The 19,259-nt window shown below is 37.1% G+C and overlaps 2 protein-coding genes across 3 annotated transcripts in view; both read right to left on the bottom strand.

The window, feature by feature from the left end:
• Positions 1-46: 46 nt before the first annotated feature.
• Positions 47-12,444, bottom strand: zgc:165520 (uncharacterized protein LOC571872 homolog). The gene is made up of 11 exons (XM_024259779.2): positions 12,332-12,444; positions 12,191-12,229; positions 9,217-9,291; positions 9,049-9,148; positions 8,906-8,980; positions 8,738-8,808; positions 6,133-6,241; positions 5,805-5,878; positions 4,910-5,044; positions 4,695-4,805; positions 47-2,322 (listed from the first exon to the last, which is right to left on the bottom strand). The coding sequence occupies exons 2-11, from the start codon at positions 12,218-12,220 to the stop codon at positions 2,245-2,247; spliced, it is 858 nt and encodes a 285-aa protein (XP_024115547.1). The 5' UTR covers positions 12,221-12,229; positions 12,332-12,444; the 3' UTR covers positions 47-2,244.
• Positions 12,445-14,694: 2,250 nt separating this feature from the next.
• tmem176 (transmembrane protein 176) overlaps positions 14,695-19,259 on the bottom strand; it is an 8,075-nt gene continuing 3,510 nt past the window's right edge. For both annotated transcript variants that reach the window (XM_024259917.2, XM_024259918.2), the window contains exons 4-7: positions 18,598-18,654; positions 17,970-18,134; positions 17,675-17,791; positions 14,695-16,492 (exon numbers count right to left, since the gene is read on the bottom strand). In XM_024259917.2, coding sequence (XP_024115685.1) covers positions 16,409-16,492; positions 17,675-17,791; positions 17,970-18,134; positions 18,598-18,654 — 423 coding nt within the window. In that variant the 3' untranslated portion in view covers positions 14,695-16,408. The remainder of the gene's footprint in view (positions 16,493-17,674; positions 17,792-17,969; positions 18,135-18,597; positions 18,655-19,259) is intronic.

Raw genomic sequence — 19,259 nt, 5'->3', positions numbered from 1 at the left:
CAGGACGTGCTTGTCAGATGCACCAGGCAGGAGAACGGCGAGCGAGAGGATCATTTTGTTAATCGTTGGCCAACCAGAACTGTCTAAAATGATATCGCAAGGATTAAAGTTGAATAAAAAATCAGAAATAAAACTGTAAAACCCGTTAGGCGACCTTCACCTTGTATCCTGATCAAATATGTGCTTTCAATAATAATAAAAAATATATACTTAAACCATAATGTTGACCATTTCCTATGTAGGAGTCAAATTTAACCATCAAAAGAGTTTTAAATTATGCACTTCATGTGACTTACCTTATTATCTAATAATATTATATTGTGGTTTTTAAACCATAAATATATATATTTTTAATGGGAAAAATCCAGTTAATCTGTAAATAATGATGACTAGTTGCTTATATTATGTTTTTAAATCGAGTGGGAAATTTTCAACACTTAAACATGTTTAATCTTTGAAATAAAAAACAAGACAAAGAAAGGAAAGCTTCACAAAAAGCAAAACAAGAACATTGGTTTTATTGTCATCAAATGGAAAAGGAGAAACACAGGCATAAAGAAAAAAAAACAGCCTGTCACTCACTCCCCTAAAGGAGAGATTATTTTCTTGTCCCTATTCTCAGCTTCATTTAACTAAAAAAATTTATTTTTAGCTCTAGTTGCTCTGTCTTATTTCCCTTTTTTGACGACTACAAACTTATCAACGAATATTTTCCCCCTTAACTCCCATCATTGACTTTATAAGAGAACTGGACCGAGTGAGTGTGATGTCATCCTTAGAAAATCCACTCTGGCCAATCAGAAGTAAGTTTGTTGGAAGCCCTCTTAAACGTGGGCTCCATACAATCTATCAATCAAAGGTTTCGAATGTGAGACGTGACCACATATTTTCATTGTTTATAGCTTGAATATTTTCCACTATTGATAAAATTAGGATTAGTTAAACATGTTATAGTTATTCTAAAAATATATAATTAACCGTATAATAGCTGTTTATTTTTCAATAGAAATCAATGTGATTTTGTTTTTTTAGAGCCAGCGGGTACTTCCTATTCGGGACACCGGGGGGAGGAGTCACTCAGTCCAGTTCTCATATACAGTCAGTGACTCACATAAAGAGGTTCACATTCTATAAAGAAATTTTAATGATAGTCTAAGAAAAGGAATATTGCAAGACAGGATCAAATGTACACATCACAATTAAGCTAGAACAGATGAATGTGAACATCTATTAAAGATGTAAAGGGCTGTAAAGCTATTGCTGAGTTTTGTCATATGTTCAAGGTGTGAATCACATGCCTTCATTGTCAAATATTTCAGTTAATTTCCATCAACAGACTCAAAAGGACTAATTTAAACCCAACCAATTCACTTGAATAGAACTTCTTTACTTGTTGAAAAATTCCTTCTGCAACATTTTTCAGAACATGGACAAAGAAACAAAAAGGGAAATGTGAATGGCACCATGGCATGAAGTGAGACTTACACACAGAAACGGAACTGGGAAGCACAAACATGGACTCACGCACAGAGTCAGTCTATATAATAAAAACGTAAATGATTTAAATTAAAGGGCATGAAGGCAGTTATACTGTAATCAAATGAAGCCGGTCTGGGTTTATTCAGGACAGAATTTAATACAAACTTCTTTTACCTAAGAGTAAACACTGTTTTCTACAGACACATTGAAAAGCAACAAAATCAAGTCTCAGTTGACTGACTTTGAAATCATGGAAAATGTGTTGGAGAAAAAGTCAGCTGGACTCAAACTGAATGTCCATGAGCTATCTCAATGGATGCAGTCAATAGCATAAGTATTGGCACAATTTGTTTTTTATATGGTAGTACATAGTTTAGATATAGAATAACAACAGCTGTCCCAATACTTATGATACAAACTTCATTTAAGGATAAAACAATAGTCATATTCTCTTCACATCATATTACCAATGTGAAGGCCCACAAAAGCACATTGAAATACCTAGATGTAGTCTAACTGGTCAAACTGTATGTTCTTTAAGCTACTTCAGCAAAACAAGGTCAATTGTTTGTCACGGTTGGCATGTCATAGTTTTTAAACAGAGATCTTCAGTGACGCCCTCTATAGTGTCAACATGGTAAGTTCACTGAAAAGCAGATAAATACATGCAGTTTTTTACATTTCTATGTGGTGAAATTCTATCAAAAAAAGGTCAACACAACATGAGATAGTCTTGTTACATCTCATCACTGGTAGCTTCTTTCTTTATTTAATGAAGCTGTAGACAAATGAGCCAAGGACAAGAGCGAGAATCACACAGCAGCAGAAGATCATCATTTGTTTCTGGAGGAAAGACGGGATGTAGAAGAGAAAGAGAAAGGCTGTTATTACATCTACTTTTTATTTATAAAAAATCGAATTAACTTTGTTTTAAATATCAACAGATAATTGACCAAACTCAATTTATCAGAACATAAAATGAAACCACAAAAACACACACACCCAAAAATAAAAAATAAGCTAATAAGTAAGTAACAAGTTATTATATTAAGTGTACACCGCTGACTGTATATGAGAACTGGGCCGGGTGAGTGTGATGTAAACCAAAGAAAATGGCTTACTTGCAGCTCCAACAAAGTGAACTTAATCCAATTGCCATTTTTTGTGATACAGACATTGCCACATTAAAGCCAGACAATGTCAGTAAACCGTGATCAACCCAGATTGATATTGATTTCTTGGAGCCAGGAGGAGTCACTCACTCCAGTTCTCATATACAGTCAATGGAGTATACTCAATCTAATTGACGAAAACTTCGACACATATTACAACAGTCAGTGTTGATATAAACTCTGTCATGTAGCTTCATATGAGGTGTTCATCTGACAATCGTAGATTTAAAAAAAAAATAGAAAACTTGAACAAGATTACATCTCAGGTTTGTAAGAGTGTATTTGAGTGTGCACATTTTGACAAATTGGCAGCTTGACCAAAGAGTACCATTCAGTCAATGCACCTTTGATTACTGCTGCGTTGTTTTAATTTCATTTGTTTCATTTAGCAGAATTAGTTTGCTTTTATTTTGAAATGAGGCTTTACTTCTATCGGTTCCTCCACTACAGCCTTTTAGCATCAGCCTAGCTTTTTTATTCTATTTTATGTTGGTTTTATCTTTGTTTTAAAATTGTTTTATTGATTTTATCATTGGTTTAAATTTGTTTTACTTGGTTTGATGTCTTTTATTCTTTTTTATGTTTTACTATTGCACAGTGCTCTGTTTTTGTTTTTCCTTGTGTACAGCACTTTGGGCCTCCTTGACTGGTGGTGGAAGGTGCTTTATAAATCAATAAATGAAATAAAATGAAATGAATAATGTATCTGAGCCTGACTGCACACTTCTGCAAACCTGTTGCTAGGAATAGTGCAGTTCAGATGGTTGTTTAAAATATCCTTTCATGACAAATAATTAAATAAATACATTTCAAAACAACAAATATTTTTTTAACTAAACTTCATATATCAAGACTTTTAGCTGTCAGTAAAGTTCTGTCACTTAAAGTCTCACTTTAATCATCTTTTGATCTTTTGTAAAAGCGTTTTTTAGCCAAAATAAGAAAAAAAACGTATGTCATTCTAAAACATAGTTACTGGGTAGTACTGTTTTCACCAAGTAATCCTGCTCCCCTTTTCCATCATCCTTTTGTTTACACCAGGGCTATCAGAATCCAGGCCTGGAGGGCCGGTGTCCTACATGTTTTCCAACTAACCTGCCAATGAAGCTCCTTACTGGCCAAACACACCTGATCCAGGTAATCAGCTGAGTTTGACACCCCTGGTTTACACTCACTCCATCACAAGGGAATGACCTGGACCAGTTTGCAAATGCAGAGTGGTCCAAGATTTGTAAGGATCCTTCCCCGACTCTGAGTCTGCAGCGACTCAGTCTTACTCATGTCAGCCAAGGAAGCTTATCCTTTCAACCGTGAACCAAAACGTATGACCATGGGTGAGGAGTAGAAACATAGATTGACTAGTAAATTCAGAGTCAGCTTTTTCTTCACTACAACGGATTGTACCTATCTGCCCGTCAGTCTCATGTAAAAAATAACGCTTGAACCTCCAACACTTGAAATCTTCATATTGGGAGACCAAGCCGGAGAGGGCAAATCCCCATTTCCCCATCTGGAACAATAGTTTCTGACTTGGATGAGTTAATTCTCAATCCAGCTGCTTCACAGTTTAAACTGGACACTGAAGGTCCTGGTTTGACGAAAATAGCAGTAGAAAAGTAGAGATAAAACCTGGAGTCCAGACTCCCTCCCTGCATTTAGAATGTGAACAGAAAAAGTGACAAAGGATATCTCTGCCAGAGTCCAACATCTACTGGGAAATCGGGTGACATAGTGCCAGAAGTACAAACCATGGACCTTGTCCGGTTCTACAGAGATTTTTAGCTCAAGTAGAAGACCCCAGAATACAATAAAAGACAAGTTGGAACAGTTTCCTTGATCTGGTCTGTTAAAAGATTAACCACAAAGACCCAAGGAGGCCATTAAAGTCATCTGCATGCCACCTCATCTACCCACTCAAATCTCCAGTTATTAGAAGGTCCAGTTTGGCTCAACCTTAAGTTCTGCTTTCTTCCACCATCCTGTCATTGGCATCAGTTTCTGTTTTTCTTTTTTAAAATTTAGTCTCCATCAGTTCCAACTTACCCTGCGTGCCTCCTGCTGGAACTTAGCCGCCTTCTTGGTGTCAGCCACAGCTCTCTCAACAAAACCCACCGATTGGTCCATGTTGCTTTCAATTCTGTCAATCATGCCACCCTGTTTAGATTGAAAACTTTCATATATTCATTTCAACACAAAAAAGTACATTTTCTGTTGAGATTTTTCTAGAGTTGCACATTTGTTGTTATGGTCATGTGTACCTGATTCTCGACCAGCATGGCGATATCCACAAACATGTCGTGGAGCTCTTTAATGCTGCTTTCAAGCCTCATGATGTCCTTGTGCCGAGCTTCTATCTCATTCAGGGCCTGCTGACTGATCTTAGATTCCACTATCTTGAGGATTGAAGAGCAGAACACAATGACGTCACCATTTTCTTGTCCACGCTTTTGCTGAACTATGTAGCCACAAGAGGGCCTAACGGCAGGTTCACACCAGACGCGGAAGCGCTGCAAAGCGGAGTGTGTGCAGCATCCACTGTACCTCAAGTTCACACCAGACACACATTTTGACAACGGTGGTTATTTGGAGCTTTTTTTTTACCATCGTTAGACCTCCCCTCCCCGCTTTGTAGTCGGCCCACTACATTGTTCTGTGGGTGTGTCTGTTTTTTGTGTGTTGTATATCTATTTTCATCTCTACAGTCTGTTTAAATAAAAAAAATATGATCACATTTGTCAATAGTTGTACTTTTTGGTTAAAAATTGGTTATATTTTGAAAATTGACCAGATTTTCTTGTGTGTCTTGGTGGAACTTCCTGTCAGAATTGGCTCGGGCAAAAAATATATCAGGCACCGAAATGAACCGGCCACAGAGGTCTGCGGCGCCTTGCGTCTGGTGTGAATTACAGCAACAAGGGTGGCAAATGGAAGCGGCTTCCTTTCCACGCCGCTTCGCAGGGCTTCCACGATCGTTGTGACGTGGATAAGCCAGGATAAAACACAGGGTTGTGTCAGTAAGGTCTGGCGTAAAAAATCTCTGCCAAATCACTAATTAAAACAGCTGATTCACTTTAGCGACCCCTAAAGGGACAAGCCAAAACAATATTCTCACATGTTTTCTGTCTTGTAGCATTTATTTTGACACTGTCTTACCCCAGCAGTAAAGACGGCAGAATTGCCTCCTTCCAACATCTCTTCCAGCTCCTCGTCGGTTGTGGCTTTTCCCGCTTTGGAGGTGTTGAAAACAATTGTTTGACAGTTAGGACAGCTTTCAAAGTAGACCATAACATTGTAGAACTTTAACATCTGTAGACACAACAGAGTGCATGTTGTGTCTGGCTCAGGTGTACTCAACAGTATGAAACTGTATAATGAAGATAATTTAGGTTTATAATCTAAAATTCAATCGCAGAAAACTGCGGTTGATAGATGTACAATAGTTTCACTGCAACAGTCTGTGTATGAATATCCTGCCACTCACTGATCTCTAGCTGGCGGGCGATCCGTCCTTTGCTTTTGTCCCTGAAGTCCACTTGAGCCTCGTTGTACTTTGTCATGACCTCCACAAACTTCTTAGCCAGAATTGCATGCTGGGAGAGTTTGACACATTTTCAGTGATCATGTGTGCTATCTGGCACATTCACATTTGGTTGGAAAACATTAAATAGGCGAGGCGATTCAACTGAAACCACACGCCAGCATGATTTTGACCCAGTGTATTTATGGACAAGTGGGTGAATATCATGGATGTTATAAACACATCTTAGGTTGTGGGCAGAATAAGATAAACATATTAAACACACTAAAACTATCCATCCATTTTCTTGACCGCTTCTTCCCTTTCGGGGTCGCGGGGTGCCGGAGCCTATCCCGGCTGCTGACGGGCGAAGGCGGGGTAAATATAACTTTTAATATAAAACTAAAAACAAACAGGAATATTACTCCAGAATAAATCAACTTAAACCTTAAATAACTTTCAAAATTTTACTTTCAATAAAAATATATTTTGTCAAAACAAGTCAGAAATAAACTAAAAGTTATGATGTAAAATGCTGTGTGTTCCTAAAAGAAAGCCTTAGATCATTATAACTGATGCCTCAGCTTCCATAATCGTAGTATTACTTCAATATGTTACCAGTGCAAGATAACATCGGGATGTTTACAATGAGATAAAATGAATTGGCTGGCCGGATAAAATTACCCGGCGGGCCGGATCCGGCCCTGGGGCCTTGACTTTGACACATGTGGGGCAGAAAAAAGGCATGCTGAGAAGGATATTAATTGCTAATTGTTGTTACTATCCTTTCCATTGATTTGATGCACTCTCCATTGTAATAGCAGAAATTACATTAGGAATCTACTGTACATTTCTTGCGTCTACATTGTAACCTCAAAATGATGAGCCTTCCTTTAAAATGAGCTAGCATACTGACATGAAGTGTTATTATGAGTAGGCTGAGTACTAAACATGTTAGAACACTAAGCAGAACTGTGCCCCTCTCAAACTGATCCTTGTGGTTTCAGTAGAAATATTTAGCAACATTTCTTACACAACTAAAGGAATGGCAACGCGCTTTCAAGGGACAGCTTCCAATAAAACCCGTTTAAGTGCAAACCGTTTAAAAATTGATATCGGAGAAGAAATTAATAATTGAGGTTTGTACTCAGATGGAATTATATGACATTTAAAGAAACCTAAAGCAAAATTTGCAAAATTTCGCACCAGTTGTGGGTGGTGGATATGCCTTACTATCAGATAGACACTCCAGTGTGAACACAATGGAGTAAATGTGCATTTATGAAGCCCGTTTAGCGTGTTCCTGAACGGGCCTCACAAACCGCTCTGAATGTAGCTTACATGTGGCCACACTTTCAATTAACTGCTGTGAGAACTTGCCATTTTACACAATTCCATAAAATGCTGTTCACTCAGATACAACTGTAACAGTCAGAGTTGCACTGAATGGGAAATAATATATATTCTTAACAAAACATAGTGAAGTTTATTCTATGGTATCGCACAGGGGTTTACAACCTGAGGCTCTTTTAACCCTCCAATGTGGCTCCTCGGCTTTAGAAAAAAGTCCAATCAATTTGAATAACTAACAGGCTTGCAGTTTTGGTTAATTATTTCATGTTTGTGTTTTAACATGTCAGATAACTGAGAAAAAAATGGTTAAAAGATTTAAAATACTTTTCGAATCGTTTATTGCTGTTTATTTATTTAATTTTTGTATTAAGTTTTTTTTTGGATTGTACACTAATATCATCATATAATCAATATTAAAAGGAGAAAATGGAAGAAGGCTCACTAAAGTAAACATAGATATACCGTGACTATTTTGGCTTAATTTTCTAATTAAGTGTGGCTGAGGCTGAACCTTTTTTTTGGCTGCATTGGGCACCTTCGTGTATAACATGTGGCCAACATGAATTTCTATTAGTTTTCGTATTTAGTTGCATGTAAATACATGCAAATAACATATGCCTAATAGAAAATACAGCGTTGACTTGGCTTTCTCATTTTTTTTTCTTCTTTTTTGACACAGTGTGTACTTTATTTTTGAAAGCAACTTGTATATACTTTTGTTAAAAGTAAAAGGAGGTAAAAAAAATCCATAGCTATGAATGGCTTAATGGCCACAAAACATGAGTAGAATGCATTTTTCTAAAGTTGGACTCTTGCTGGGCTTTGACCAGTAAGAAAGTGGTCCCACGGCTCTTTAACCATCAAAGGTTTCAGACCCCTGGTATAGCAAAAAATCAACTTTGCACCAACTCTGATACTTTCTTTAGAAATGCTGTGAGTTTGGAGAATCCTGGTGAAACCTGACAATAACATCTTTTCTGGTCATTTCATGCTTCACTCCTAAACAAAATACAGAACTTAGACGAATATGATTTGAGAAATAAATTCTCCTGGATGAACAATGTGTAAAGGTGATATGCCATGTTACAAGTTTTCACACAGAAAGCAGTGTCTCATTATCAGCAGGTAATTGTAATAATTTGTGCTGATCAGAGACATTTTCCTGTTGGTTCCCTCTGCGTGGTCGATATGTGTGTGATCTGACTGAATGTTTTACCTGTGACTTGCGTATTCTGAGGTCAGCCGAGGCGCGCTCATCTGTGTTTGACTCAAGTTGACGCTCAATAGCTGTTTAATGTACAAAAACACATTATTTACAGCTTACACTAATATAAAGCAAAAACATCCAAAAAAAAGAGAAGCAGTAATCACAAATACTACTAACTCTTCAGTTTGTTTCTTGCATTGTTGGCCGACTTTTTGATCTCATTCGTAAGAGCTTCAACATCATCCTGTGTTTCTGAAACAGAAAATAGTTGTGTAAGCGGGAAGAGGAAAATACAGCAGTTCCTTTTGTGTGTTTCTTACTTTGGTCGGGTGTTGGGGCTGATAGGATGCTCGAGTAAAGCTTTTTTATTTCTGTCACGCTCTCATCAATCTTGTCAATACTGGTGCGAATATCTTCAGCCTAAACATTTTATGCAAACATTAGAGGGAAAGGGAATTTCCAAGACAAGAGTGGAGAAAACTAACAACCTGAGCAAAGAAGTCATTCATGAAGGCCTCGTTCTCCACCGAAACCTCGACGTCCTCTCCACCTGCATCACTCTTCTGTTGAGACAGTGTTGAAGGAGAGGCATACAAAAGGTTAAACATGAAATAACAAAACACTTTACCTGGAAACCAAAAGATTGAATTGGTCCCTTTTACAGTGTTTTTGCATAATTAAGAACCCTTCTAATTTTACAGTAAAATGACAGGATTTTTTTTGCATTTTTAGGGTTATTTAAGTTATTAAATCGTTTTTTTATGGGTGTATGGAAAAATTCAATTAATAGTTATAGGTCCATTATTTTTTGGCAACTAGTAACATACAGTGGGACAAAAAAAATATTTAGTCAGTCACCAATTGTACATATTGTCCAACATAAAAAGTTGAGAGACACCTGGGATTTTCAGCATAGGGACACTACAACTATGACTAAAAATTAGAAGGAAATAATACAGGAAATCATGTTATAGGATTTTTACTGAAGTTATCGGTAAAGTTTAAAGTAGAATAACTATATGGTTACCAATAATCAAGATATCTGTCCTACACACACCTGCAATGTCTTCTTTAAGAAGATCCTCTGTCCTCTACTTGTTACCTGTATTAATGGCACCTGATGAATTTGTCATCAATATAAAAGACACTTGTCTACAACCTCAAACAGTCACACTCCAAACTCCACAAGACAATGACCAAAGAGCTGTCAAAGGACACCAGAAACAAATTTGTCCTGAACCAGGCTGGGAAGAGTGAAATGCAAGAAGTGAGCATCTTGGTGTGACGAAATCAGTTGTGGAAACAAATATTAGAGAATGGAAGTTATACAAGAGCTGCACAGTGGTGCAGAGGTTAGCACTGTGACCTCAAAATGAGAAGGTCAAATCCCAGCTGTGATCTTTCTGTGTGGAGTTTGTATGTGTAAGTCTTCTTGAGGATCTCCAGCTTTCTGCCACAGTCCAAAACTATGCTTCATAACTTAATTGAAGATTCCGAATTGCAACAGACTTTAATCTGTTCAGGGTGTATCCTGCATTCATTGAGTTGGCTTCAGTAGTTTCTAAAGATGGATGGATGCATAGAAGACATACAAAACTACTGATAATCTCCCTCAATCTGGTGCTCCATGTAAGATCTCATTCCATGGGGTCAAAATGATCACAAGTAAGAAGAGCTAAAACCTCAGAATTACACAGGGGAACCAAGTGAATGAGCTGGGTCCAAAGTGACAAAGACTACCATCAGAGAAGGTCTTACAGCCCCAGATGTTTACCCCTTCTTCAGACAGTACATGTTTGCTAAAGAACATATAGGTGATTAAGAAGAGCATTACGTTTTGATTATCCGTGCATAGGGGTGGAAACATCATGCTTTGGGATGTTTTTCTTCAAAGGACCAGGATGACTGATCCATGTAACGGAAAGAATGAATGGGGTCATGTATGGTCAGATTTTGAGTAAAAACCTCTTTCCATCAGTGAGAGCATTGAAGATGAAACATGGCTGTGTCTTTCCAAATGACAGCGATCTCAGTCACGACAACCAGGCAACAAAAGAGTGGTTTTGAAAGAAATATTTCAAGGTCCTGGAAAGGCCGAGCCAGTCTCCAGTTCTCAAACCCATAGAAAATCTTTGGAGGGAATTTATGGTCTGTGTTGTATTGCTTTACCATTTTTTACTTAGTTTTTACAAGAACACAAATAAAATCTTAAAAAATAAAATAAAATGTGATTTAATTTTTTTTCATTCTATTTCTCATAGTTGAAGTGTTTTTATGATGAATATTACAAGTCTCTCTCACATTTTGAAGTTTGAGAACTTACACATTTGGTGGTTGACTACTTTAAACCCTATTTCTGCCCCACAGTTCTCAATTGGCTGATCAAAAAAGATGCTCAATGAGTTTCATATATTTGGACCAAAGTGTTGTTCACTAGTAATTAAAGTAAATGCTGACATTTTCATCACTGTTTCACCAGTGGAGTGGTCGCATTAGTTATTATTGTTGCCACACTGTTGATATTGAAATGCTGTTGATATCGTTAACTGCCATTCTAACATTTTGGATTTTTTCTTTAAAGCCCCCTCCGATCATCTTTTGCTCTATTATAAAGGTGTTCCCAGAGGTTTTTTAATCAAGATTATGCCAATTTTAGGCAAAATAATAAAACCTGTGTCGTTTTCCAGAACATAGTTTCTACAGAGCGGCAGTGGTTCATTAGAAATTCACCTCTAAGTTGTGAGTGTGACACAAAGTAAGTCATCTTCCATCTTTCTTGCCGCACAATTTTGATCCATATTTCAGCTCAGACAATGAAATCAAAGGCGTTCATGGATCTATCTTGTAGCTTGTAGCTTGCCCCGTGTATTTTCTACATAACAAATACGCTCATGATTCGCAACGACAGATAAATGTCACAAGAATATATTAGAAACACAAGAAGTACACCAAAAAAGCAGCAAACAAAACAGAAAATAGTGATATTTCAACTAATTAGGTCAGCACGAAAGTTTAGTCAGAAGTCTCTTTGTCCTCTTGTAATAAATCTAAATGTTACTTTTCAGTTATTTTCTAAACACTTTGTGTTGGTAAATTGTCAAAATTTGAAGTCGTCATCAAAAAGGGGAACCAATATAGTGTTTTTGGTAGACATGTTATTTTGCTTCAATCAAAGCTGGAGTGGTATGATACACACAGATGGCTGTGTAACAATGCCTGGAAAGAGTACAGAAGCTGTTATTGAGCATTTTTACAAATACTAACAACAAAACAGATATGTGGGATGCATAAAAAACATTTGGTTCCTAAACTCAACTTTGCAAAGTATGATTTATCACAAAAGCAAGCTTTAGTTCTTCAGTAAATGCAGCAGATGTGATGTTCTCCAAAGTTTATAGGTAATTAATGCAAAAGACAGGGTCCAACTACAAATTACATTTGACAAACACATTGTTTACCAACCTCTTTAAGTTGTGCTAGTCGATCCTTCATTTTGAAAAGCTTGAAATAAAAATTTTAATTAAAAAGAAATAATAAATGTTAAAGCACATATTTTGCAGGGGAACAAATTCTTTATTTTGCTATCGAAGCTATTCAAATTACCTTTAAAGTTTCTCAGTAGAACAATGGGATCCTTGTAATAATCCAAGAGTTTATACTCTCACAAACCTGGTATGTGAAGGCTGTGTACAAGTGCTGCTGTCAACCTGGCTGAGGAGCAGTTAAGCCTCTAAGAGCGGATTAGGACAGCAGTGTTCAGAACTACCCACCCCCTCCTGCATCCTTCACACTACACAACAGTGTCTGGAGAAGCACCTCCAACTGTTGCATGGCCAACAAACTACTAGTTCTGTGAACCATTTAGTATGATTATTAGTATAAACTTAACCACACATGCAACACTGAGGTTTGATGGGTTTTATTCCTTGTGAAAAGAGAAAAACTTTATTTTCTCAAAGTCAGGTGTGTTAAGGTCAAGGCTTCTAATCAAAGATACAATAAGTACACATTAATACATAACTTTTTGAGGATTTTCCTTTTACATGATTACAAGATGGCCTTTTGCACACTCCATAGATATTGATAATTCAGTTGAGTACACACAGAAGCAGGTGGAGACTGATTTGAACCAACATTTTTTAATAAAAAATGCAAATTTTCACTCCCTCCAAGCTTCATGTTTCCCTGTACCTGAGGATGGTCATCGTTCTTCCCCCTTGGCCGTGGCCTGAGGAGGGTCACCAGGGCTGCTCCTCTTCATGTTTCCTGTTCCTGAGGAGAGATTCCTCTCATACTCCTCACATCTGTTAGGCTTCAGGAATCCAAATGCCTCGTTTCCACTGAAAGGTCAAGACTGGACCGGACCGAACCGGTACGATATTTTGAGCGTTTCCATTATATAATGGACCCATTCTTACCATTTTTGGTCCCCTGTTGGTTGTAGGTCCATAGAAAAATGGAATGGACCAGTGAGGGCGGAGCTTCTGTCGTCACACGTTTAAACTCATTGATTGGCGGAAAGGTTTTACGACAACAGCAACTGTCTGACCAGGCCAAAAGTTTTGTCCCCTTTTCGGCTCTTCTTCGCCTCCTGTAATCTTCTTGCAAAGAATATGAAATTCTTTGCATTCAGTATCACTCCTCATTGACGAGAGTTAGAGACTGGAGACATGCAGAATCCGAAAACTGTTGCAGTTGCATCTCTATGACGCACAGCTACGACGCACAGCGATGTCATCGTTCTACACCCTACATGCACCTTGATGGTCCAACACTCAATGGAAACGCTCACTTGAATAGCCCGGACTATTCTTAACTGTCCACAAGTGGAGCGGTCTGGACCGCTCATGGAAAGGAGGCATAATTGTTTTCTAGTGTATCTTTTGTTGTTCCTCCAGGTCTTCTCCCCTCAAGTGTTCTGTTGGGTTTGGGTATCTGGGATCTGCACTTTTGGGGAGGGGTACTGTGAGGGTCCAGCGGTTTAATTAGGCTTTTTAAGTGGTGTTTTTGGTCATGTTTAGAGCTGTTTCCTGTTGGTCTCTCTGTGTTGATGTTAATCATCTACAGCTTTTTTCATTACAGTTAATTGTCCTGAGTGTATAGAAGTGCTCGGATTTCAGTTCTTTATTGTCACGTCATCTGCTTTGTCACTCTTTTATTGCTCCCTTGGCATTTTCATGTTTCAGTTTATTTATTAAATACTCAGTCTTCTGCATTTTCGGTCCTTCATCATCAGTTCCAGACAAAAAGGACCGATCTTTTAATATTGATACTGATATTTTGTTTAACTCATAGCTAACCATCTCAAAATGGCTCTAGTCTGTGCTGACCACTGTCCTAGCAACCCCATGTATTTAAGATTACCACTTTGCTCTTTTTGTCTTTAGGTAGTTCTTCCAAATCTTGGATTTATGATCACTTGTTTTAGAACAAGCCCTTGACAAATGCCAGAGGAAACTGCACAGAGCTCCAGAATAATGAGGTAGTTGTGTTGAGTCAGGGCGCCTTTCACTCTGGACATGTCATCCACCCTAGATCCAGCGTCATCATCAGATTTCCTCCGCTATTGACATTACACATCTATTCTTTCACCATTTTGACAACATACAAAATTCTGCGTGATGAACTAAAAATATCATATTTTGATTCATTCTCCAGAACATGTTCCAGTCTTCCATAGTCCAGCTGTGGAGTTCCTGACCCAGGTGAGTCTCTTGGGGATATTATCACATCTTTGGAATGACTTTCTTGGTTCAAGCTGTCCTGTCATTGCTACAGTTCAAAGTCTGCTTTTCACAGCTGAAACTTAAACTTGCTTACAAAGACCATGAACAAAATGTGCTTGAAGCCATCATTACTTGAACCATGAGACCCTTGTGTTATCCTAGGCATGTTTACATTAAAAGTGGGGTCATCTGGACCCCATAAGAGAGCACGAGGGCTGTACCACAGCAACTTGTACAACTTTGGGTCTGTTAGATCACTTCATCTCAATTTCCCCCAGCTTCTGAGTTCCTTCAAATGGTGAAGGAAACTGTAGAATTGCCTGTTGTATAGAGTAATTCTTAAAGGCACACAACTGCTGGGGTTTATCTCTTTTTTTACTTAATTTTTATTGGGTTTCAGATTACATAAACAAATAAGCAGTAAATAATTACAGAAAAAAGCAAACAAAAAAAGAAGAAAAAAATAGAAAAATACATATACAGTATATGGTTAGTCTGGGGTTTAATACATTTTCTTATTTATTATTACATATGCTATTTCACATGATTTTTGGGAGTTAGTAGTCTCATTCAAAAATTGATTGCAATTAATGAACTGTGCTCAGTTTGATCAACATAACATTTTTGTTTGACCCCTCTGGTTTGCTTTTTTTCCATTAAAAGCTTATTACTAGACTTCATCACCTTTAATATGTTAAATATTTCTGATAGATGCGACAGTATAAAACTTCACAATAAAAGTCTTTGTGCACAATAAACCTCTAATATAAGTTTAAACTCCCATTCTGATCATCTTGCTGCATGTCGATTGTACATTTTATGCAATAACTACAAATTTTTCCCAAAGGACTTTTTATCGTCTGCTCCTGATTTACAACAATTTGAATGATGAAATACTCAGAAATGCATTTTTAATCTTAATTGACTTTATATAAGTTCTTCACCACACAAGAAATGCAAGAAAAGTACATGTTATAAACATCAAAAACACAATTTTCAAGCTCCACTTTCTGCACCAAATCTAAAGAAAATTTGAGTGCAATATGTTGCAGTTCCTCGAATGACCACAGGAGGCAGGTTTAGGAAGATCAATATCTGTCAGTGACTCTTTATGTTAAAATTAGGGGTGTCAAATTATCGCATTAATCTGTAATTCATTACAGACATTTTAGTGCATTCTTTTTATCATCTTAATCTAATTTCTGCGTCGGATGGTTTCTTCTTCCATTAAGACATTCATTTCTGATAATGCAGACCTAGAAGAGCATTATCCTGGTCATACCATGTTCATTTACAACAAAATAAATATTAAATCCATAATTAATACTTCAATCCTGTTATATTTTGAACTTTAGATTGTTTTTTTCCCAAAAAGCGGACCATTAAAAAGTATTTAAGATCTATTACAAAGCATTCCCAGTGGTCTATTGACTGCAATTATGCAGTTTTACCCCAATTTAAAAACCTCAGTTGTTTTCTAGGACAAAGTTTCTGCAGAGCGGCAGTAGGTCGTCAGAAATTCCGCCCACCCTTCCCCTCCAATATGCTGAAAGCTTGGAGCAGCTCTCAGCATCTCCAGTGTCAAAAATAATCTATTTTTCCAACAGCACTTTTTGTCTGCTCCTGATAAACAACGATTTGATTAAAGAAATGCAATTTTGAATATAATTTTTGTCACATATGTCCTTTATTACAAAAAAAAAAATCCAATGAGCATGTTAAAAACACAATTTTCATTGAGTGTTTATTTAATGTCTTATAGCTACAAAGGGTGAGTCTGCATAAAACGAAACTATATGTATAAGTATATAACATGACATATTTTTATGTAATACTTCAAGTGACTTTATCTTTTTTTTTCGAAGCCATACTACTTATACAAAGCATGCAAAAAACAATAGGCAGCATTTCAGAAAGAGGAGTTTGATTCAACAGAAACCATCAAAGTTTGAAATTATTCATCACCAGTCCTGTCGCTGATGGCTTCCTGGTTCTGTTCGACGGGTAGAAGAGCAGTGGGAGCTGCTGCAGAAAGTGACTGAGGAAGACAGAAGGAAGAATAAATCAGTCATCCAACTTTCTTTATTAATTTTTTTCTTTACTCAACCAGGTAAGAGGAGAAGACCTCAGATGTTGGACACATTACTTTTAAAATAGGAGGTTGTGTATCTTAAACTACACAAGGTATATATTTGTATAAACCCCCTTTGTATTTACAGCTAAATTTTGCTTTTGTTTTTGGACCTAACGAAAGAGAGAGTGAGGTGAGGGGTATGGATATAAGAAAGGAAAAATGAGGTAAAGATAGAGAAAAACTAAACTGGAGGAAAGGTGGTGTTATAAACAAAAGAGGCAACAAGTAAAATCTACAGCTTTCACATGACTCTGAATAAAAAATTATGTACATAGTTCCTGTGTTTATAGCAGTTGTTACGTTCTAAAAGTAGCAAGTGATGACAAGTAATGTTTTAAGGCTGTAAAGGATCTATACGTGTCGAGATACACATCTCACGATACGATAAGTTAACACAATCAACTAGCAACATTACAATGTGTGTGAATATCAGTGGTATGTATTGGGAGAATGTCTGGTGATACGATATATATCGTGATACACATCTTGGGATACGATAAGTTCACACTACCAACTAGCAACATCACAATGTGTGTGAATATCAGGGGTGTCCATCCATCCATCCATTTTCCGAACCGCTTTGTCCCTTTCGGGGTCGCGGTATCAGTGGTGTGTATTGGGAAAATGTTTGGTCATAAGATATATATCGCGATACGATAAGTTCACACAATCTACTAAGAACATCACAATGTGTGAGAGAAAATTAGGAGTATGTATTGGTTAAAGTCTGGTGATACGATACGTATCGCGATATACATCTCATAATACGATAAGTTTACACAATCAGCATTATGACAGAGTCTAGTCATTAGGTGTGTGTACTGACCACACACAAATGCTGTATGCACAGGGTGTTCATGTGATGTGTAAGTTCCCGAAAGACGCCTACACGTACTACACTCAGGTCATCTAATATCTTAATTTCTAACATTCATGTCTGAACAGCAACAAGAAAAGAATCTCAGAAGTATCTTGATTTAAAGTAAATTACTACAAACTGATCAACAACTGAAAGTGTAAGAATTAATATGCAATATTGTGCTTGAAAGGGGAATTGTAACTTAAAAAAATGAAAGACATCCGTACGGTGTACGCTATGAAGTTCTGTTTCTGTTGGAGAAGAAGGAAGCCAATGATGCTGGACAGTGTTCCCTGGGCCAGTGTGAAGATTAAAAGCGATGACTTGATTCCTGTGCTCAGTGCCTGGAAAAGAAAAAGTAACCATTTCTATTGTTACAAAACAGCCAAATGGGAGAAGAAGTTCATTGTGGAAGCAAGGCAGCAGGTTTCATTTTTAAGTTCCATTTTATTAAAAACGTCTTTTAGTATTATATTATATATTATATTAACATTTAACTTCACATAACAAGCTGACACTAACCATGGCGAAGTATTTTTCGTCACAATCTCTCTCTATCTCTGTGCTAGTGCTTGTTCCCTCATCGCAGGGCACAGCAGGATTCTGGCTGATGTCCACAGAGTAGATGATCACAGCTGTCACGGCCATCACTATGGACACAGCGCTCAACACCAAACACACCTGTAGCTGGAAAAAATACATCCATCATCATGTTAAAGACAGCATGATGTTATATGTATTACTCAATTACCTATGTATCATGAAAGACGGAAACTTCATACATGGAATATGCATGGAATGAAGTAGTGGCTGTGACATGGCCTTAAGTCATTGACGGAGCCACTAACAAGCTCAAGAGGTTTCATGTATTTAATCCACATTCAGATCGGTCAGCAAATTGAGTGTTTATCTGAAATACATTTTAGTATATTTTTTAAAAGTATATGTATTTGTCTTGAACAGAAAAGCCACATTTCCACTGCACAAGCAGCATTAATGTTGTTTCTGAAGCTATGCTTACAACGCCCTCGTGTCTGTGTAAATGCAAGTACACCATATGCCCGTTTTAGACTTCTGCTTTCAAAATGTGGGTTTAGTGCACTCGAAAAATCGCATCACATGCCTGATGTGAACGTAGCATTAGACTTACTATTCTCAGGGTGATGTGTTTGTCCAAGATAATGGCAACCACTCCTGCAGTGAAAAACTGCCAAAAGAAGAAGGAAATGACAGGAAATTTGTTTTGAATTCCCTTTTGTAGTTAAGGATTTCCACAATGCACACTTGTATGGAAAGAAAATAGTCTCATTCGATTTGTGTCTGTGTGATTTTTGATTTGTAACTAGTGTATGTTTGTGTGTAACTTAGGATTTATATGTGCATAATTGTTGATTTGTAACTCATACGATACATTTCAAAGTGGCTGACAAGAAAACTCTGATGATCCAGTATTATAGCAGCATTTAAATGCATCATTTACACAAAATTTAGGGACGTTAAAAAAGTCATATTTAATTTGTACGTACATGCAGCTTTAGACGTGTGTATCAGGTAATTGGTGCATACTTTTTAAATATTTACATGTGTAGTTTTAAGCCGTTGTAATTTGAAGTTGTTTTATGTAAATTATGTTTTTTTTGTATCTTGTAATTTTTGTACATGTAAATACACAAATGTAAGTGCAGAGTTACTCACAAAATGTATTGCATGAGTTACAAATCAAGAATTAGGCACAAACAAATTAAAAGAGTCTACTTTCTCTCCATACACAAGCCACTTTTTTTGTTTTTAAACCACAGTGAATGATACCTT

This window comes from Oryzias melastigma, linkage group LG1 (genome assembly GCF_002922805.2).
Source record: "Oryzias melastigma strain HK-1 linkage group LG1, ASM292280v2, whole genome shotgun sequence".
Taxonomy (NCBI): Eukaryota; Metazoa; Chordata; class Actinopteri; order Beloniformes; family Adrianichthyidae; genus Oryzias; species Oryzias melastigma.
Note: the sequence above shows the minus strand (reverse complement) of the source record. Positions and strands in the feature narration are given on the sequence as shown.